Source organism: Meleagris gallopavo, chromosome 1, assembly GCF_905368555.1.
Source record: "Meleagris gallopavo chromosome 1, MGAL_WU_HG_1.1, whole genome shotgun sequence".
Taxonomy (NCBI): domain Eukaryota; kingdom Metazoa; phylum Chordata; class Aves; order Galliformes; family Phasianidae; genus Meleagris; species Meleagris gallopavo.
Genome location: NC_139404.1, coordinates 59,952,655 through 59,975,236, shown reverse-complemented (window position 1 = coordinate 59,975,236; position 22,582 = coordinate 59,952,655). Strand labels below are relative to the sequence as shown.

General features: G+C 35.1%; 1 protein-coding gene across 8 annotated transcripts in view; it reads right to left on the bottom strand.

The window, feature by feature from the left end:
• The window catches only part of ERC1 (ELKS/RAB6-interacting/CAST family member 1), a 293,295-nt gene that overhangs the window by 196,032 nt on the left and 74,681 nt on the right, over positions 1 to 22,582 (bottom strand). For 5 of the 8 annotated variants that reach the window (XM_085229906.1, XM_085229899.1, XM_085229922.1 and 2 more), the window contains exons 4-8: positions 15,645 to 15,719; positions 13,434 to 13,589; positions 11,661 to 11,744; positions 9,541 to 9,708; positions 2,403 to 2,570 (exon numbers count right to left, since the gene is read on the bottom strand). In XM_085229906.1, the coding sequence (XP_085086032.1) occupies positions 2,403 to 2,570; positions 9,541 to 9,708; positions 11,661 to 11,744; positions 13,434 to 13,589; positions 15,645 to 15,719 (651 nt within the window). The remainder of the gene's footprint in view (positions 1 to 2,402; positions 2,571 to 9,540; positions 9,709 to 11,660; positions 11,745 to 13,433; positions 13,590 to 15,644; positions 15,720 to 22,582) is intronic. The other 3 variants (XM_085229916.1, XM_085229952.1, XM_085229943.1) reach the window with 1 other exon arrangement.

Genomic DNA, 22,582 nt, shown 5'->3' with positions numbered 1-22,582 from the left:
AACATATTTATTATTTTATTACCAAGCATAAAAATATTTTAGTGTTCCAAATCCAGTTCATGAGTCCACACTTCAAAAATATCTCAAATCTGAGCATATGTTGGAGGAAGAATACTTGGTAAACTGCAATTCAATTATTTCAGTCTATCAACACCTGCACATCCTCACAACTGCCAGCAGCACTTTTATGCTGATGATGAAATTTCCAAAAATCCACAGAAAAACATTTCTTAATACTACACAAGATTATTTTTTTGTACCACAGCTTTTCAAGTTGTTCACCATATTCAATTAAAATGCCTAGATACCAATCATTATCATTAAACTTAAAACAAGCAAACTTAAAACAAGCATTAATATTAGATAAATAAAGCAGTAAAAAAATGTTGCTATCTACGACCTCTGAAAATAACAGTATCAGATTAACAGTATCAGATTCATGCAGCTCTTTAATTAGAACATACAGATTAAAATATAATCTTTCTGAAAATGACAGCTTACAATCAGAGAGATGAATAAAAAGGCTATCATGCATGGAAGTGATGTAAGGATTAGCAGCTGAATTCTCCATAAAAACATTCCAGATTTGCCAGCTAGAGGAAATGAAAACAATATCTTTGGATTTAAAACCTTGCAATTCAATTGTTAAAGGAAATGGTTCCAACAAACTGATGGCAATAGTAAACTACAATGTTTGTGCGATCCTAGCTAGCAGTAAGAAAAATGTTTTTCTACAGGCAGGTTATGTTTCGTTGTTTAAGAAGCTTATAAACATACTTTATAAAACAACTTAAATCACTTTTTATTACAGCAATATAGTCTTTTGTATGAGAACATAAGCTCAAAATCTTTACGTCCAAAGGTCTGGGCCCCTACTTTCTTATCCAGAGAGACCAGATAACTTTACTTGAAAGCAGCAAGGAATAAATCTCAAAAAATAGAGTAGCCACATGAAAAGATGAAACTTTCTTAATATGGATTACAGTGGCTTCAAGAAGTAAAACAATTACAAAAAAAAAGCAGGAAAAACAGAACCTTCAGCACTACTAAATGAACCACTGAAAGATCACTCTAAAGAGTTAAGAGTACAGCAAATAAGAAAACATGAAAAAAAACAATGTAAGAGTCAATGGAATAAAACAATCTCACTGACATTTGACATTTACATAAAGGTCAGATTCCCTACGTTTTAGTTAAGTATTCAGCTGGGATCTCAATCAATCTTTAGAGCGTGCATGACCAATTTTGAAAACAAAGCAAAAGCACAATACAAAAATTAGAAGTCTCTGAGTGTTCCTAAAAAGAAAAAAAAGCCAAAAATTGACACTGTTCAGAGAGGGAATAAGACTGATCTAGAATTATTAATGACTGGTTTATAGCTAAACTGCATAGCTGAACTTTCATTCCCACGTGAAGTTTGCTGTAATGGAACCGAACATGACCTAAACCATTGTGATTTATAGGTATGTACTAGAAGAAAGGGCACTGGCCAGGCACACAAATTAATTAATATTCTGAACTATTAAAATGACAATAATTTCACAGAATTGCTAAAGGGTGTAGGGAAAAAATGCACAAAAGAGGAAAAAAAAAAAAAAGCACATCCACAACATAATATGTAGAACAGTAGAACACAAGATCCAAGAGCAGTTTCAGTTAGAACACAGAAAAAAAAATTCATAAATTAAAAAAAAAAAAAAAAAAACACTTGTTTGGGGAATACTGTGTGTGACTTGCAAATATCATTCACTGTATTGGGGTTTAACATCCTTTGGAAAATCTCTTCAATTTCTGATAGAGTCTACATTTTCTTATTCAGACCTCCCTGATTTCACTGACAAGATCTACGTGATCATATCCAGAAAGGTAGGTAGGTTGGTCTGAAATCTGATTATCCTTTTCCAGTAGTTCCTGAGAAAATTTGAGGTTGATAAAACAGCATTTCTAATTAAAGTTATATCTACTGAACTCTTAACTTTTCTCAGAAAGTTACAGAGGAACAATTCCATTTGGTTCTATTGCTACAAATCCCCATTAAATTATTCACATACTGATATCAGGATCACCCACTGCCCAATGCTTCAAATCAGCATGGCTTTAAAGTGGCTGGTGTGAAAGGACTGATTTTCCTTAAGACGTGCCCTTCTACAGTTACTGCAGTCAATATTGATAGTAAAGTGGAACCAAAAGCAGCATCTGGAACACTGCAAGGCAACAATATTCGCTTTGAATTTTTTCTATTTTTTTATTCAAAATTTTAAGCAGATATTCATCATTTACAATCTTCCCATGACATGAACAGACCGACTTATGAACACAGAAAAAGTAAATTCTTGACAGGCTTAGGAATCAGGATGTGTCAAAGATAAGGACTTTATCAACTTGGAGCTCTACAATCTTACCTTCTTCTGAAGAACGTTAACTTTGCGTTCCTTCACCTCTAACATATCCTTGAGATCATGGATCTCTCCTGCTTGAGTGCCTTTCTCCTCTGCAATCTCCTGAATCTGCTTTGTCTTCTTATTTAGCATGGTCTCTTTCTCCTCCAGACGTAAGCGTAATGCATCCACCTAGAATCAGACATGCAGAAACAGGGTTTGCTTAGCACTGAAGGAGAAAACTCTTAAAAAGATAAACTGCACTCCCACAAGGAAGCACGTACTGTCAAATTACAAAGAGATTCTGAAAACTAACATCAATTTGAGACTTCAGCATATTTCAGTTTGCAATCCAGCAGTTGTTACATGTAGTAGGAGACCAGATGATGAAAATAATCAGTTGGTTGTTTTGTTTTTTTTCCCAAATTATATCCAAAACCATACTTCTGACATAATTCAGTCTTATGCAGTACAAGTTTGGTACTTTTCCTTCAGAGTAGAAGCCAGCACAATACCAGTAGAGGTTCTCATATATGTAGGAAAATTGACTCTTTTATTTGAAACATTACTAATGTTAAGAGATTAAAATTTGGAATATTAGTACCAAATAGTCACTTTATATTCTAGATTTATTGAGAGTCTTAGCTCAGCCTGGACACAATGAAAGCGGCCACTTCAGATCAAAATATGGGAAGCAGATTGCTTTACAAAGGCTAAGAATATTTTCACTTAAATAGCAACAAATTATTTTAAATGTGAGGTGCTTTTTTTTCTGTAGGATGCAGCTTTGTGTTAAAGATAAGATGGAACAAATGACATACAACAGGATATTGTGGGTGCTATTTGGACAAAGAAACAGAGCTTCTATAATCTCAACAACCTTTGAAAGACTGCTAGTTCTGTGGTATCCTCAAACTTCAAAACTGTACATTGGGAAACTTTTCCTTCTACACTTATCTTGCACAAATGAAACACACAGACTGCAACACAAAAGGAATGGGAGAAGAACTCAGAGCTATCTGAATATAAATTTAATGAGAATAAAAAGGTCACCACAGAGCACAGACTAATCTCAAAGACCATTGTGAAACACGAAATCCAACACCAGCAACCTGCTTGAGAGACCAAAAGAAACCCACTGACCCCTATCCACTCAACATTCACACAGAGCTCAAACCTGCCAGCCTGGCTGCTAATCTTATTTGACAGTACCAGATTTGGTTCCTGTTAGCTGAAGCCATTACAGGACATCAGTCACACAAAGTAAACAGGGTAATCACTGAATTTCTTGGTCCTTGTACATAGCAGAGACATGGAAAGACAACGTGGACAACTCCGGCTAGAGAAACAGTTGAGGCAGACACTTTGCTTATGGCATTTCGAGCAACATTTAGTTTTAATGTGCTTTTTTGATTCCTCTTTATTTCAATTTACTAATGGAAAACCTGCCCCTCAGGCTCTTCATTTACAGCATGTTATACCCACAAAAGCCATTGTTGTTTTGTCTGATTCCTTTTACACAAGGGAACAAGTTCCTGCTGTAGGGCAAAAGGCCTGCCCTGCCCTGTTCTCAGCAACACCGCAGTCCTGCTGCCTCCTCGATGTCTGGAGCTTTCCCACTTACATGCATTATTAAAAGCACATTCCTAACCTCTCACTTAGCAAATAGTGTGTGGAGTGCATTTTGTAGTGATATTAGAGAAACAAGCACTACCCAAGTATGATATATAGAATTGACATTGTTTGGAACGAGAAGTTTAGCAGGTAGAGCTGGCTTTCTTTTCTTTAAGCTAACACAGAGGCTGATTAGGTATGTCCTCTGCACGTATGTAATATTCAAGCTAATAACCATTTTCATTCATACTTGAAGGGAAACTGAAAACCTCTCTCAAAGGCAAATCCACAGCCTCAACATTTGTGTTACAAAATATTTAAGATACTCCAGATTCCTACAGTATTAAGAGAACACAGAACATCCGCAAACAAAAATTTATCCACAAAAGCTTTCCATTTTCTGATTGATTATTCTCTTTGAACTCTATATTAGCTTACGGTTTGGAGCAAATTGCATTCCTGGTTTTATTTGTGTGAGGTCCCTGCCTAGGAAACCACAGAAAACACTTTCAGGAATATTTTCAAAGGCTGGCAGGACACACAGTCATTACCTTAACACTATTCCTGGCAGAACACTGCACTTGTTTATTCATGTCAACTCGGTTTATGTATGGCATCCTCCCACAGTGACAAGAATTGAGGGCTGTTGGAGTCAGGTGATGCCAATTTCAACAAAGTCAGCTTAAGATTTTCTCTGCACTTGGAAACAACTGGGCAAACAGCTACTGAGGTGCTGACACTCCTTCTCCTGACTTCTGTGTTCTGGATGGCGTTGTCTTAACCTAGGGTTAACCTAACTGCTTTCACAGTAATAGTGTGCCATGCCTTTATGCACGGCAACTAAGTCTCGCAGCACAGCTCAGGCAACTGCTAGTCCTTTGCTTAACAACACAGTTGCTAACTTTGCCTGCACATACCACCCAAATAAGCACATCAGTTGCCATCTTCAACACAACAGACTTCCTAAGTGCAACAGGTAGCTCTTCCCATCCAGGTACCATACATTTTTCAATTTATTCACTGTAACAAACATGTATGAAAAATTGTGTTATGAATGACTGATCTATGTTCACAGAATTTACCAGTAGCAGTAAATTTTACTCCATAACTGTTCCTAAACTACATAGCTATACACAAAGCATAGGGAATTCTGAATTTCCAAGAGGAAAAGGACATCAGTAACTCCAATTATCACAATTAGCATAAGGAATAATATAATATTTAAACTATATTTATTCTTAAGTCCTTTAAAAAATATCTATCTTGGAATCTGTAATTAGATTAAAATCTTAACTTCAAGAATATTACCAGTTTATAGCTTAGGGACATCATTAAAATCTTCATAGAGTCCACAGTGAGTTTCAGAATTCATTGAAGAGCTTGAGACAACAGGGCTTACGTTCCACATGTGTTTTTAACCACCATCTCTAGTGTACTGTAGCTATCAGGCTATCATTATTATGCTAATAATTTGCAGTAGAGTTTATGAAATCATCAGTAACGTCTAGAAAAAACAATGCTTTATTCCCAAGATTGATTGATTCTTCTGTCTAATTCCTTGAGTCACCTGCACAAACCACGGCATAACCATTTGTTTAGATCCATGAATAAAGCCATGCTCCATTCAGTCAGATCAGAAGGTACGATTTTCCATACCTTTTATCCAGAGCCTGGTTCCTCTCTAGTGGCAATGACTTCTAACAAGGGCCAGCTATTTTTAAGACAGATGTTGAAGTGAATACAGAAATAATTAAGAAATGCACAGGAGATGATGGAACACTGTGTTTAGTGTGTGGGGTGAACTGCTACACTTATGCCATTGTAAATATTGCTATGTGAAGTATCATGCACCTGAAACCATGTGTTAAAAAGAAAAATTTCTGTGACATCCTACGACTATGACAAATTAGAAACACAAATTGAGTTGTTTCCTTGATAGCATGGTCAATAGTTAAAAGCAATGCTTACTGACTGATTTTGAATATAGCGGCTGTTCCCAGGACTTCATTCTCTACTTTTGACATTGATCTTTCTTATGAATGATGTTAGAGTTGACTTTTCACCTTGCTATACAAATGACCACAGTACTCAGTCAGGCCTGTAGAAAAGCTGAGAGCAAATTCTTTACGAATGTACAGCTCCTAGTTCTCTGGACAGTTTCAATTACACAAGTACTTTGCAGAGCTGAGGCTTTGCTGTTTGCTTCTTGTGAGGCCTGTAAGCTCAATGGAGGACAGATGCACTACCTTCAGGGCCTGCTTACGTCAGAAAACAGTTCATCTCTTCTTCCACAATCTCTAGCACGTGGTACTAAATATTTCAACATGGCAAACTAAGTTTTGTGAACTGAGAATGTTTGCAGGTGCCAAAAGAGATCTTGTTAGAGACATCCAGTACCCATTAATATGCTCCTCCTTGGCTTGGGAGTCTATTATAGTTCCTAAATGCCAGTAAAAGCCCCAGGAAAGAAAGGCCTATAGAGCATTCTGTATTCTAATAAAACATTCAAAGTAAACAATATTGTTCCTGATGACTTAATGTTTTTTGTTTTTTTTTTTACAGAATATAAATCTGAATATACCATATGGAATAGACCAATTACAGTATCATGTCGAGCAGTACATGAAACAGAAAATTCTCACTGATTAGTCTAACCACTCATTGAATCCACGTACCAGACAGCACTGAAACAAGCTGAAGAGTTCACTGAGGTATAATACAAACTTTATATGGAAAAATGCCAAAATAAATATTTTTAGATTATTTCATTTACAAAAGGATTGTATGCATTTAGAACTATTTTTATAGTTTCCCTCACAAATTGAAAAGTTAACCACAATATCCTCTCCATTCAATAGCCCTCAAGATAAACATGCCACACATTAGACACCGTTCTCTGTAGTTCTGGTAATGGCAGGTATCAGATCCATTTTTGATACACTGCACCAAGGTAGGTGTTATCATGCATATACCTGCAGCTTTATTAAAGAAAAAACAGAAAGGTTCATGAAGCCGTGCACTTTTCCGTCAAAATGTTTATTTTAAAATGACTGTAAAATACCACTCCCTTATGAAGATTTCTGCCAATACATGGCAGAAAATGCACTTCTTTTCTTCCTCACAACATTCTCTAGGTATCTAGAGAGAAGCCATGAAAATATTTTAACACCAGCCAGTGTTGTCAAGAATACAGTGAGACCAAGCAAGATCTTATGCTCCTATCCTACTTCCAGCAAAAAATATTCTATAGAAAGATAAACATTGCTTTAAGAAAGGGCTGTCTCACAGGATGCAACAAGCATCTTAATGATGCAGTTTATGAATATCCTTCCAACTTATGCTTGAGAGGGTCACTTGTGAAGACAGAAGAAAGGTAAAATTATTTAATTGTTGAGTTTTCTGTCAAGAATATCAGCAAGTATGAAAAAGATGTGATTATCTTTCAAAAATTGTAAATATCTTGTTGGAATTGCAAAAAAATTCTCAGAAACATAAATAGATAATTCTAAATATTCAACTTAACGCTGATAAATGGAATACCCTGATGAATCAAAGGCACTTTGCATGCGTTTAATCCATACCCGATTGCTACATTTTACTATGGAAAACACACTACACTGTTTTTGAACTACTTTTCCAGAGAAAATACACCATTCACAGTTCTATAATCCGTTTAAATCTATCAGAGAAGCATCACGTTGAAACAGTTATGTTTTAACTCCATAGCAACTACTAACCAAAAGACAAAGACAGGAAGACAGACAGAAAATTATCTTTCCCTGTTAGTGTAGATGTTGTGTTTCAGTTATAATATCTGGAAGGAAACAATATGAATAATCTAACAGCAAAAAGTAGAAAACCTCGCTGTCTCTCCTTTCAGGCACATTTTATTATTAAGAGAGCCATGTCATGTTTCAGAAATACAGTGAGATGATTTGCTTTTGCAAATGACAATCTCACTTGGAAGAAATCAGCAAATATTTTCAATGATTTGTTAATATTACAAGTCATAGAATAGCATAAAATGATTTCTACATTAAAAAGAAACACCTATTGTGGCCTTCAGTTAAAGTAAAATCAAAATGTCTTGAATAACTATCAAGAGTAGCTCCCAAGGTTATATAACAATGTCTTTTAGTTTTTAAATATTTTGTTTAAATTACGCAATGTGTTTCTAGCTTTGTAAGTTTCTCACAATACTCAGTGATTTAATATTTTTATATTACTTTCAATCAATGCAATGAATGAAAAGCTGCATTTTTTATTTTTAATTACTTTTTAACCTAATATGTTCTTCCACATTCAGTCATCCCAAATTATTTGCCTATCTCAAATTATCTGTCAATATAACCAAGCTTAAACACAGTTTTCATTTTCAACTTGTACTTCAACTGTAATATTGCTGCCTTTGCTACTGATCTGGAGATGACTCTGTGGATCCTCTCTGCTTTGTTTCCCTGCGTCAATTAAGTTTAATAGCTAAATATAGTCTCTCTCTGTAAGACCTGCTTCACTTAGTCTTTCACTGTTATGTCTACACCCCTATTGCATTAAAGGAAATATCATTTCAGTCTTTACATAAATCAGAATAATCAGATCATAAACCAGAGAATAATCAGAAAAGCATTTTTACATCAAAGGGTATTTTCTGTGTAATTTGGTTTCTGCAGGTGGCTCAGGCCACGTACACCCTCAGAGTCAATGAACACGGCTGAAGGAAAGCTGAACAAGAGTAAATGGTGCAAATAAATTCTCTCACACTCTTGTAACATACAATCTTTCTACCAGAGTTAGCCACAAACTTTCTGTATGCTTATTTTATAGCTTGGCTTTTTGCTGGTTTAGCTTTAACAATTCAGATATTTTTTGATGCATGACTGCCATCTTTTGGGCTTCTCCTAACACTACAGTTTTCCATGGCAGAAGATAGAAATGCTGTCTTCACACAACATGCCAAACTTGTTCTTCAAGAATGTCCAGAAGCAATAAATGCATATGCTATACTTATTGTCCATTTGATATTCAAAAATATTGTTGTGTCTTACATAATACACAAATTTAATAACCATTGCTTATAACAGCAGTTATAACAGTTGAAAACATTTTTCCTTTATCTTGGGATACGCAAGGAAGCACAGAAAAGCCCCCATTTCAGGTGTAAGCGCAGGCTTACATGCAAGAATTCCTGTGCATGTTGACAGTAGTAGTAAAGCCACAGCAAGCTGCATTACTTTCCTTTTTTTTTCCTCTCTCTTTTCTAGCTACAAAGTCATTGAAAATAAATTCCCCTAGCTCAGGCACTGCAACTTCCAATTCAGATGTGCCTAGGAACAATAGTATTACTGGATTATGTTGTACAAATGTGCATTTATCCAACGGAACGCGTGTGCTTTTTCTTTACCCTCAATTCTTGGCCAAGAGAATCCAAGCACATAAGCAAAGAAACAGTGTGCTCAGAACAAGCAATAGCAAACCATTATGGGATTCTATAATACTTTTTCTCTCTTGCTCTATGGGAAGTCAGTAAGTGCACAGTTGCACATTTTACCTCTGTCTGCAGAATGGCAGCTCTTTGCTCTTTAGCTGTAAGAGACTCTTTCAGAACTTCAATATGCTGCTTGCTGTCAGAGAACTGATTTGTGAGGGTCTCCAGCTTTGTCTGCAAAGCTAGCAACTCTGTGTCTTTGCGTGATAGCTCCTGTTTCACCTGACCAATCTGAAAAAGAAAGAAAAGATACAGAAAGAAAAAAATAATCGTCAATTTTTATCTTTGCTACAAAAGTAAAGATAAATTCACATAAGTACCAACAAATAGTATGATACCGTCAACTTGTCTCAGAATTTTAAAGCCTTCAGTTACCTTGAATGGAAGGCCAGCAAAAATTTGTGTCATAAGGAGAAGGAACAGGGAAAAAGGGGAGAATGAGAACACTAACAGTTAAGAATGGCTTTTTTTAACAAAGTCAATCCTAGTCATTTTTCAGAGTACTGACCAAAATCAGTTAGTTAGCAGGAAAAAGTTTTTAACATCATGAAGGAAAACAGGAATGTACTCCTACCCTGTAGTAACAAGAAAAGATACTTTTCTTGATAGAGATATCTAGAGACTTGTATATTACATAACAAAGGTGGACATCTCTCCAAAACCTAGAATTTTTCCATTTTATAACTTTAACATCTTTGTGACACTAAAAAACCACACCACGCTAATCCCGAAAGTGTTAATGTTCAATGTTTAAAATGTCATAAACAAAAAAAACTGTCCAAGTCATCTTCAATTTTGGGGAATGTGTCAAGAACAAAATTAAACTGACATAAACTATAAATAAGCTGTAAATTAAATCAAAATAATTAGAAATCTTGGGTAAATGCACTTTTGTCTTGACAACACTGTATCAGTAATGGGCTACATTCTTTACCAAAGAGTAATAAAAGAGCATGAAAAGATTTCACAAAGAACTATAGTGTGTTCCATCGTGCAATGGAATATGGAAGCAGGAAAGAGGTAGAAGGAATAAGGAGAATTAGTTTAGAGAACTGTTAGGTAGCTTATCTTTCAGTTAATTCAGACATCATAGGATGTTTATTTCATACTTTTTACTAAAAGTAAATATGCCCACAAAATGAATTCACCATTTATTTAAACAAGATACAAACGTATTGACGTAGCAGGGCTATTTCTGCCATCAGCTACTGAGCAATACAACCAGTGGTGCAGTACTCGTAGGTTCAGCAGAATGACTGGGATGATGTAAACTGTTTACTGCTAGTGGTGGATTTTTTTTTTTAATTTGATCAGAAAAATCTCCTTAAAAACTTCAAATGACACAAACATGAATTATATCATTCTTAAGCCAGTCTGCTCCTTCTTTAAAAAAAACAATTTCTCTGTGGGTTGGGCCATCTTAGAAGAAATGTTTACCTTACATACTAGTGTTTAGATGAAATTTCCTAATCTGAACCAAACCACATTCCTTTACATTAAAATTCCCAAATAGCACCTCCAGATAATTCTTTTTAGAAATCTGTGTCAGCGAAGTAAATTCACACTGCCAGTGTGCTAAAGCTCTCTAGGAAGAATGCAGTGGAATCCAATCAAGTTGCAAACGAAGTTAAGGCAGCATTAAGAGCTCACATTTCTCTTCTCCTTGTGATAATATGATCACTCAGCAAATGCACTATTTTGACAGTAAAATTAGTGCAAAGGAAAATTCATGCTGCTAAAATGAAACAATCAGTTTTTAAGAAATGTTCAGCTTCTGACTTTCACTTTCTTGTGAATGAATGTTAAGAAGGTTCAGCACATGATTTTGAGATGTTATCAAATTATTTTTATCCTACTGGGAAAACTAAGTCCCTTTGAAAGTCTGGCACCAAAATATTGGTGCTGAATACTTTTGAAAATCTGCTACAAAGAGGAGAATATCCTCTAATGAATTAAATTAAAAAGCAAATAAGAAAACAAATAGAAATATTCATTTGAAGAGTGATGTTGTGGACACCAGAACCATGTGAACCAAAGGCAGCTACAGGGCCGAGCAGGCTGTTAGTCCTATGGTTATACAAAGTTGTAAAGGTAAGAGAAGAAAAGTTACCCCGAAAGCAAGAGAGCTAGAAAGCCCCAGTGCATGGCCACTGCACACAAAAGATAAATCTTACGGCAGAGACCTCGGCCTGGAGACCAGCCACTCTTTTTTTCAGGTCCTCCCCTTGAACCTCTTTGGCACTTAGCTCTTCCTTCAGTTGCTCTACCTGTCACGACATTGTTATGCTTTTAAATATTTATCAATAATCATCTTTTGCTTAGCTTCTTGCAACCAAGTAACTAAAAGTGACAAAGAACTGAATAGAAGGATCAACATTGGTCACTCATTTTCTCTTCCGTTCTTCATTAAATCTTCTCAAATGTTGTATGTCTCTGTGATTTCATATAGGCTGCTGGACAAACATTTGATTATGAAACAAAAATGCATAGTTATGGTTATGTTTATATATGTAAAGTATTGGGCACTTCACCCAACAGTTTTCAAACTAGAATTCGTGAGGAAACTAGGACAGGTAAAGGGAGACTTTGCAATACAGGAGAAAAAAAAGTTAATTGTCAATGCACACTCACAGTTGACCATACAATACAATATTAGAAAGAAAAAACACAAATTTTGTACACTTACAAAACAGAGCTGGACAACAAGATGTTCAAGCAAACAGAAGAGACCCAGAATATCAGAGTAGCTGATAGATATACAGCTGAGTAGATATACAAAAGCAAATGCACAGGAGAAGAAGAAATACGAGTACTGCTAACAAGGGAAGAAGGAAAGAAGGAAAAAAAGGAAGAAAGGGAAAAGGGATAGAAAGAAGAAAATTGTCTCTCCATTTTCCCAATTCGGAACTAGCTATCCTTCAGTTCTTAGAGGCAATGCAGTGGGATAAAAGAGTGAAGTATAAAAGAACAGATTTTCTTCTTAAAGAAACACATACTTCGTACATGTTCCTATTTTAGGTCAAATAATACTTTTTCAAGAAACTTCCTCCAGCATTCTTTTTTGAGACAAGTAACTTCAAGCAGGACAAATGCAATAGATTAGAATTATTTGTGACATGGAGAAATTTCCAACGTCTTGTTTCAGAGATTTGTGCTTTTACAAAGTATGCACAAGGAAACTAAGAAAAGCAGAACCACTGACAACATACCTACATCTACTGTACGAAGTGGCCTAGACGTCCATTGGAAAATGTTAGGCTTCACTAAGAAACACTTCTTTGAGAGAAACAAAGAAGCACCTGATATCTGTCTGTTGTACAATTTCAGCAATACACTGACAATACAGTAAGTCTGCGTTCGTTTTTATGCCTGAGGACCAACATATCTCACTGCTATATTTGTCCTAAGACACAAATAACCCCAAGTGTATAAATTAATGTTGGCATGATCACTGTTGTAGAATATACTCACACTCTGACTCAACTAGCAGAAGGAGAGTGTAATGGAAAGCAATTCTACCGACAGTTGATGTTCTTCTTAGCCTTTGTGTAATAAAGCATAATATATTCAAGGGGTCACAAAAAGAATCATACTTTTTTCAGTAGGCTACATTTTAAAGGATAGTAGAGAAAACCTGTAACTATAATGGATTATCAACGTTCTATAGATGAACACAAAATACTTCTGGAATAAAAGAAAGTTACAAATGTGGCAGTAAAAGTAGAATTTGGCCCACTGACTCTACTGAACCACTATATTCAAATTTGAATTTTAAATTCTTTTTAATATTTTTAAGTTATTCTAGTGGCTCCAGAGCAATATACAAACAAACTCTATCTAAAAGACCTAGAATGGGAACCAAGATCCTAAGTACTTTCCTTAAGTGAGTACGAAGATTTATTGCATTTGTTCGCTTTGGCTCATTTTGTCTTACTACTGTCACTCTTTCTCAATACCTTATTTTTCATGAATTTGGAATGACTACGGTACACCTCCATTTGCTTCATTTCTTCTTCACGCTCCTCTGTGCTCAGAGCTCCATTTGACTTCAACATCTGAATCTCCTCTTCCAAATCCCGGAGGCCACGCTCCATGGAAGAAATTTTTGAATCCTGATAAGGATTAAAAGAGACAGATAATGATACAGTTAGATGTTTTGGTAATATACCATAAGAGCAATAAATGAAATAATCTGTTGGGCATGTATCCACTCTTGAAATTTTCTCAATTTCTTATATAAATCAATCTATACCTCTTTGCATAGCATCTGGCTGGGCACACAAAGACTCATTTTTCAATTTTTTTTTATACCTTTCAAGGAAAGCAAGACTTTAGTGCTGTAAGGAAACATGGCTAGGGGCAGGGACACAGCATACAAAGAATATATAAAGGACTATGAGAAAAGGTTGCCTTGTAATGCTAAGTCCAGCATAAAACAGAGAAATTTAATTCTAACTGAATGAGCAGCAAAACATGACTGCAAGAATGACAGGAAAAAAATAGTCTGTGCTACTAGTAATTTGAGTGAGGTCATAAAAGGAGAACAAAACATCTTAAGCAAGAAAGAGATGCAACAATCTAATTTTGAGTGATGAAATAGCAGAGATTCTTGAAGCATTTTAGATAATACACACAAAATATAAAACATTTCCATTGCTAAAATATATACATATGGAACAATGAGAAAGTTTACTTACCATTATCCTTGTGGTTTTAAAGAATGAACAGAGATTTTCAATCTGCTTTCTTTACTATTTCTTTAGAAATGTTATTTGTTAGAACAGCAGAAATAGATTAATTCAGGACACAGAGCTCCACACATACTTTTTACATGCATGTGCATTTATGAAATGCTATCTTTAAGGCAGTCTTTTTTTCCTTACTTTTTTCTTTCTTTATTTTTTTTAACTCTGGTTTTCCAAAATATTTTGTTTTTCTTGAAATATGGATTGAATTTGAAGCTATCCTCCATTTTTTTCATAGACCATCTCTTAATCATATTTTTTGATAATCAAAATACAGCTGAATAAAAGCATGAAAGACCTTCATATATAAGTTTTTATCCATGAGTTAACATTGTTCTAATGGACCATTATAAAGATATAGTTTGATGCTCAATTTTTGATGCTTAAGTTAAAATCAGTAAGGCAGATTTTTGCAACAAAAAAAACTACAGTAAGGTAAAGTGCTATTTTGTAACTTACAACAGTATTCAATTTCAGCCCTCACATCATTTCCAAGAAATACTTATATTTCCTTTTAGATCATAAGACTGCTTATTGTTACCAGATGGTCAATTAGTTTTCATTGCTATGGATCATAAAGAAAAATAATAAAAGAAAGACAGTAGAAGAAAGGCTCCAGAGTAAAAGACAAGAAATGACTACAGAAAATACAGAGATGGAATGGAATGAGTTGGAAGGGAAAAAAGGTTGGAAAACAAAAGAAAAAGGGATAGATACAGAAGGTGGGAGAAAAGAAGGGCATGGTAATGGAATAGAACAGTCTGCAAAGACAGTTTCTAATTTTCAACTGTATTTGCCCAGACTTTGCTTGTTTGATGTACTTTATGGACGATCCAATAAGAAATACGATTACACAGTCCACTTGTAGTTGAGCTCTTGGCAAATTGCCATTGCTCCATTAGGTATCTGAGTTAATGGCTGAAGAATTCAATCACAAATTCACCCAGAAAAGTTAAGTTGAAGATGGTATACAGATGCCTCTCCAATTATACAACCTGTTCTTTAAGTGGATTTTGCAGTTGGAAATTGCTAACATCATTGATAGACAAAAAGCAAAAAAAAAAAAAAAAAGGCATTTCAAAGGTTGATACTATAAAAAGAAAGCAACCCACATCACCGTAAAGACCTAGCCATCATCTCATTCCTGTAATACAATGGACTCTTGGCTAACTGAAAGGAATCTGTATATGTTGCCATAAGCACACAACAAACAGGTTTCTATTGTGTCATGAAGTAGCTTTGTGTTTTCACTGATCTTTATAAGATACATAATAATAATGATAAAATTATATATATATTTATATATGTTTTTTTAAATTAGGAGACTGACAGAAGTATATCGCATGTGAAGCAGTCTATTTTCCTATGAAAACCCATTTTACAAAGAATATTCTCTCCTGCTGGCTATATGCAACTGTTTACCTTCATCTCAATAACAGTTTGCAGAGCCTTTGTCTTGGCTGAGTCAGGAGCATTTTCAAACCGTCGATGTATCTCCTATGTGAGGAGAAAACAAAGCAAAAGTTAGCCTAAAGGCATTTTGTCCCATTTATCAAATACAAACAAAATTACTACACCTTTCTCTTTCTGCTATATGGCATAATTTAGCTGCTTCCTGAAGTTACCAGTTCATATATTTTGTTTTATGATCTCTTACATGAAAAAAAAAAAAAAAAAAGAGTATACAAAAGCTCATTGAACAGAACAGTGGAAAAGACACAAGAGAAACTGCATATTTGACCATCTACTTCCTCCAAATAAACTGTTGATAAGGTAGTTGAATATATTAAAATAAACCCATCATTTGCCTGGTAATCTAAACTGTGAGTATTAATTTAACTATTGTTAGATTAATCTAAATCGTTGGTATATTCTCATGGAAGGCATACATGTCCATTACTTAACTAGATGTGGACTGAAAACAATAATGCTGTGGTTTCAAAAGCTACAGAGTGCAGCTGATAACTTTTAAAAACTTTTTATCCCATAGCAGCAATATTTAATGGCATATGATGAAAATCTTTCTCCACTGGAGCTAGAATGTAGCTTAAAGCACAAAATTGAATATCATTTTGTTCTAGAAGATCGGAGCATGCAAACAGGAGGTTAGAAATGTCCATGTGATATTTCCATTTATGTGAATTTACAGACCTAGCATGTTTCAAAGGGCTCTCAATGGAATAAAATGGAAAATGCTAGAAAGCTAAAACAGCTTGTTCTCTCATATAAAGTAGGTACATATTTCAAACCAAACAAGTGCAAATACAGGAGAAACAATAAGTACTACTTTATTATTTTTGTCAAAATATTATCCTTACATCAACATTAATATTAAATGTAGGTACATGAATACATTTAGAATGTATTATATGACATAAGAGTACCTATAGCAAAACTAATATCAGTTAATGTAACCATTTGGAAGACAAATCCAAAAAGCCATCCACAAACTTGTGTTATCAACAGAGATAGGAAAGGAGGAGAGAACATCTTTTATGGTAGTCAATTATCTGAATGAGAAAGGTATAGAATAGTATTGAAATTTCAAAATACTGAAAATATTATTTAACTACACTAGAAATAAATACTCTTACACAGCTGCTGAACTGAGCCAGCTAGAAATGTGTTGCCATGTGACAAGGGCCACAGGAAGAATTTTCCATCAGTTTGGCACAAGGAGACTTGCTGAAGTTTAAGCTTCTGAATGGTAATAATAACAACAAAATCTAGCAGCAATTTTGTCTTTAAGTACTATATTTATGGATTTATTGAGAAAGTGTTTTTAGAAGTATGCTTGCAATTTAGAGTGATATTCCCTGATAAAAGGATCTTGGACAAATAAACCAGAAACAACCCTTTATATATATATATATTTCTCTCAGTTGGTCTCTATCAGTCTTTCACAGCTGCCTTCTGGTAGAAGGTCAGGGGCATGCTTCTTCTTGCCTGCAAACAGATAGTTCTTCTATCTCTTCAGCAGGTTGTAAACCAAGTGAGGTGGTCACTTCTCCACATTAAAGATGCTGATGTTAAATCCTGGGGAGGGCTTGGGGGAGCACACTTCACTGAGATGCTCTTTCCAGGGAGTTGATAATAGGGCCTTCAAAATCTTGCAAAGATCATCTCCTTAACAACGTTGTAAGATTTCTAAAAGCAAACAGCAGCCCTCCCAAAGAACTGAACCTTTTTTACCCTGTTTCTTATGCCCACTCTCACTAAGAATAAGAAGCTGTCAAGACACAGTATTTCATTGTTACAAAGCTGGACTAACATCCTCACGTCACCATGTCCAGCCTCAGCATTTCATTGAAGCACATCAATGAAAGTACTTTTCCAGTCTCTCTCCGCTACTCGCTATTCAACTACGTAATAAGATTCATTTGAGTACACTACTATGTGGTGCTAAAAAAAAGTTCCTTATGAGCTTGAATTTGCTTTACAAACATTTCAACTATGCACAGGAAGTCCACCATACACATTGCCCATGTGAAACTCAGAGCTATCTCTCATCGCTTTCAATCAAAAACCATCATACCACATACTGCCTATTTATAAGAATAAGCTACAGTAGGCCTCTAGCACTCAAGAGAAGAATTTAGAAACACAATGAGAAGCAGATCCAATATCCACCTATTTACTCACTACTCTCACTAGCAGCCATCACAAAAAACTCTTCTTCAGTGATCTTGGTCATCCTCCACAGAACTGAACTGAATTTTCTAAGGTAGCTATGGCATACTGATCCATTTCCAGCAAATTCCGTAAGCTCTCCTTATTAAGCAGATTCAAGCATTGCAGCACAATCCTATGATTGGCTATCAGTCCTTCTCTTGATCTGTAAATATAGATATTGTTGTATTGTTGTATAATATATTGTTACAGACAATGTTTCACTGAATATCTTAGCATGTAGCTTCAACACCAGCTAAGTTGGAGCCTTCAAAAACTTTCAAAGGGTGCTTCTGAACAATTCAAGTGATAGGAATGGCCTTCTCCTGAAAAAATGCCTGTATCTGGAGTTTACAAAATGGATACTTGCAATTACATTCATGCATTCACCAAACAGTGTATTGTTAGAGAAATATTCAGATACTTTACTGCTCTGCAGTGGCAGTCCTGTAGTTTCTGATGAACTCTCAAATTCACTATGTCTTTGGTTGAAGTGAGCAGCAAAACTTGAACAAGAAAGAAAATAACCAGATGACCTCTTAACTATTCTTCAGATGAGACTCGCAAACTTCCCATATCCTCCAGTCTCTCCTTTGAGTTCTCAAAGCCTCTCCCTGTGATTCTCAGATTGAGAGGAACAGACAAGATAAGGAACAGGGTGGCCCTTTTGTAAAGGCACATGTGGCACATTAAGTGAGGTGGTATTTGAGAACACTTTTTGTAACACACAGCCTATGTGCTATAATACCAAGTTCTTCTGTAATTATTGCTTGGTAATGACAGCACAAATAGAGGACATACATATAAACAACACATCTCAAAGGATGCAGTTTAACTCCTTTGATAGAACTATCCACAGTTGAAGATATCCCAGTCACACTTTCAAACTTCATGTTCATCTTAAGAAATAAATTTAAAAAAAAAAAAAAAAAAGGAAAAAGAAAATAACATGTAGAGGAAGAAGAAAAGGTTTGAGTCACCCACATTTCAGGATTAAAAAGTTGCTTTTACTCAGGTTTCCCAATTTAAAAATACATGTGTGGGCAAAAGAGAATAATTCTGAAGACAATTCCTCACCCTTTTGAGCTTGAAGAAAAAGTATCCCATTCTGAATTGCATGAACTTTCACTAGATTCAGAAAGTTGTATCTCCTTGTAACATCAGTTGAACAACTATCTAAATACTATTTTTGTAGAAGAAAATGAAAAAGGATGATAATATAAAAGATGCACAAACAATTCCTCTGGACTTTTAGAAAAGGAGAAATTAAATATATACATATATATATATCAAACATCTGTTTTGAACAACCTACTTTTCAGCAGTGCATTCAAGTTCTAAATGTTTTCCAGTTGCGTAGTCACCTGAGAATAAACAAGGAACTACTACTATGGAAATGCAATAGGTGGAAGATCCAGCACCTGAACAGCTTCTAAAGGCATGTTTCTAAAGGCATGCTGACACAAGACTGTCTCCTTTTCACATTGCATGGCGTTTTCACAAATAGAAAATTCTTCTCCCAAGCTTTTTCTTTAGAAAAGTCTGTATCTCCACTATCTGAAGTGATCCTTTGCACTTCAACAAAGGAAATGTCCTACTTCTATCATCTTTAATAACTCCACTGTGATTTGGGTGAATTATAACCTTCTGAAAAACAACACCTCCCACCTCTCAACTGCACAATAAGGACTTGATTTTGGAAGCATGTCTATGCTTCTGAAGGGTCTGAAAACAGGGCTGAAGTCACACTGAAACTTCCTAGAACACAGAATTAAGCTTGGCTGCTGGAGGAACATTGTGCAGAAGCATCCTTCTTAATTGTGAAATGTAGATTTTGCACTTATCTGTGTGATAGAATATCGCAATATTAATAAATCACTGACACATTCAGGTTCTACTGTGGACACACACTACATAAATGGTTGACAACTAATACTTTAATCTTCATAACAGGACTCTGCGTAGTAATCCAAGCACAGGGCAACACCCGGATATCGTGATCAGAAAAATACAATCCTTCCAACCAATCTTTCACTCCTTATGAGTTATCTGTTCTGATAAGTAATTAAGCACTCTTTCTTCTGCCTTCAAATCAAGCTTGTACTATAACAAGGGATATATATTTTTATTTTCGTATATTTTTAATATTTTACATACCTAAGGATTTCTTTATTAAAAACAACAACAACAACAACAACAACAACAAAATAAACCAAAAAACCAACAACAACATAACAAAAAGGAAATAAAAAATAAGCTACTTGTTCCCACATCATCTGCCATATGCATGCTTCTCACTATTACTTATTGTTACGGTTAAAAATATGCCTTTGTTTCCTTTTCAACTACCCAGTGGGAACATCCAGCTACCAGTTATTATGACTATGTTGCCAAGAAAATTGAAGAATGCTATATTTTCAAATTCATTCCAAGTTTTGTGTTTAATATCACATTATTGCAAGATAATGGAGTAGATTATTTTAGATAAACAAAAAAAGATTTATTTGGAGTGATAACTTATTACCCTCTAGGCACTAGTGCTATCTCTACAGGTGTGTGTCAAGTTTGAGTGTCTACATCTTAAGAAGGATGTTGTTATAATGAAGAGAGTTCAAACAACAATTTCAGGCACATAATCTGTCTTTAGAAAAAAATAAAAACAAAACTAATTATGGTGCAACTTGATCACAAACTTTAAAATGCCTACAGAGGCAAAAAAAATTCAAAATGGATAATTCTGGACAAACTATGAGATTCAATAGATGGAAACTGAAGGCTAGAAATAGAAAGTTTAACCAGTGTGGCTGTCATAACCAGATCTGAGTTTAGCACTTCATCGTTATCAATTTTTAATTAAGAATAGCTATTTTCCTCTAAAAACAATCTACTTCAAACAAAACAGAAATTAAAGGCATGCACCTTTTTACCTTGCATTTGCCAAGTAGGTCTGCAATGTAGCACTCCATCTCTGTGAGAAACAATACCGTAACTTTCTATCCAGCATAATTACATATATTGTAGATCAACCGTACTAACAACATTAAGTATGTACAGTATATTTGTGATAAAGTAATTTATATGCATCTTAAGTATTTTAAAAATGACAAAAAATTTATTTTTTTTTTAATTTATTTTTTCCTGACCAAAAAGTGCCAAAATAATTGGAAATCAGATGTCATAGTTAAGAATTGAGGAAGTCCTCAATACTGAGTAGTATCAGCATCACACCTAAAATCTATTAGTATACACACATGCATAATAATAAAGGGAAGAATTTAATCACAATCTTCTCTTCCTTAATTACCTGACTATACTGTTCGCAGCTACTCCCTCAGTAAGTTCTGCATCTGATTTTGCAGTGCATTTGGATGAAGCAGAAAGGTACACTTAAAATGAATTTTAAGAGAGTAGGCTTTATGCTTAAAAACACAACTTATCTTTCAATTGCATCACAAGATAAGCACTTTCCAAATGCAGGAGAGAACGTCTTCTATTCCCTGCAGAACCTACTTAATCAGACAGCCTGCATCATATGGATAATGGAGAAAAATTTTTGAAGTAGACTCTCTTTCATACATAAATTCCTTCTTAAAAAAATGACATAAACAATATGATTGCAGTGAAAAACTTAGCAGATAACTTAGGAAACAACTTTTGCTTTTCACTCTAAACTGGCCTATTCATGACTTTATATGATTTTAGTATTATTTTCTCTGCAGGATCTTCGTGTTATTCAGTGGATGAGATACTTGTTTTTATTCTTCAACCTGTGGTCCAGGCCTAACTCTGAGAACATTATAGCTTTTGTACTTAAAGCTTTGTTTCCCGGGTAGCTTTTCTGTCAACTTTTCATTTCAAAGCCTTTGAAAGAATTCAGCAGCCTAGTTCCTACTAATGACAATGAAATGCAAATATTATAAAACAAAATTTCATGAACACAGTACAGTATTAGCATAAAGAAGAATTGTTAAAGTAATGTAACTTAACGTTACAAATGAACCTATAATTCTGTACAAAGGCAAATTTTACCTGACTAACTTGATTTTCCTCCATGACGAGATGGCTGACTGCGTGGGCAGTAAGTGGTAGATGCTGTGTATCTTGATTTTACTGAGGTCTTTGATATAGCCTCCAAAAATCCTTGTAGCCAAATCAGTAACAAATTGGATATGTGGCTCATAAGGTAGATGGAAAAGTGTCTGGACTGTCAGATTCAGAGTATAGTGATCAGCAACATCAAGTCCAATGGGTAGCTACTTACTCCCAGTAACCTTCAGAGGCCAATACTGTGGCTGATATCGCTCAGTGCCTCCATTAACAATCCAGGTTATGGGATAGATTGCTCTTTCAGAAGGTTTGTAGATTATGTGACATTTGCAGAAGACACTAATTGGTTGTCAACAGTGTGTCCTTGCTGACAGCAATTGCATCCTGGGCTGTATAACTAAGAATATACGCATCAGGAGAAGGCAAGGAATTATTTCACTAAATGGCTCTTGTGAGATCTCTCATGGAGTACTGTACCCAATTTTGGTCTTCCACGTGCAGGGAAGACATTGAAAAACTGAGGAGAGTCCAACAGATAGTCACCAACATGGACAGTGTCCAGAACATACGATGTCAGAGGATAGGATGAGAGTACTAGATTTGTTCAGCTGCAGAGAAAAGGCTTGGGGGGGGATTTTAGTGCT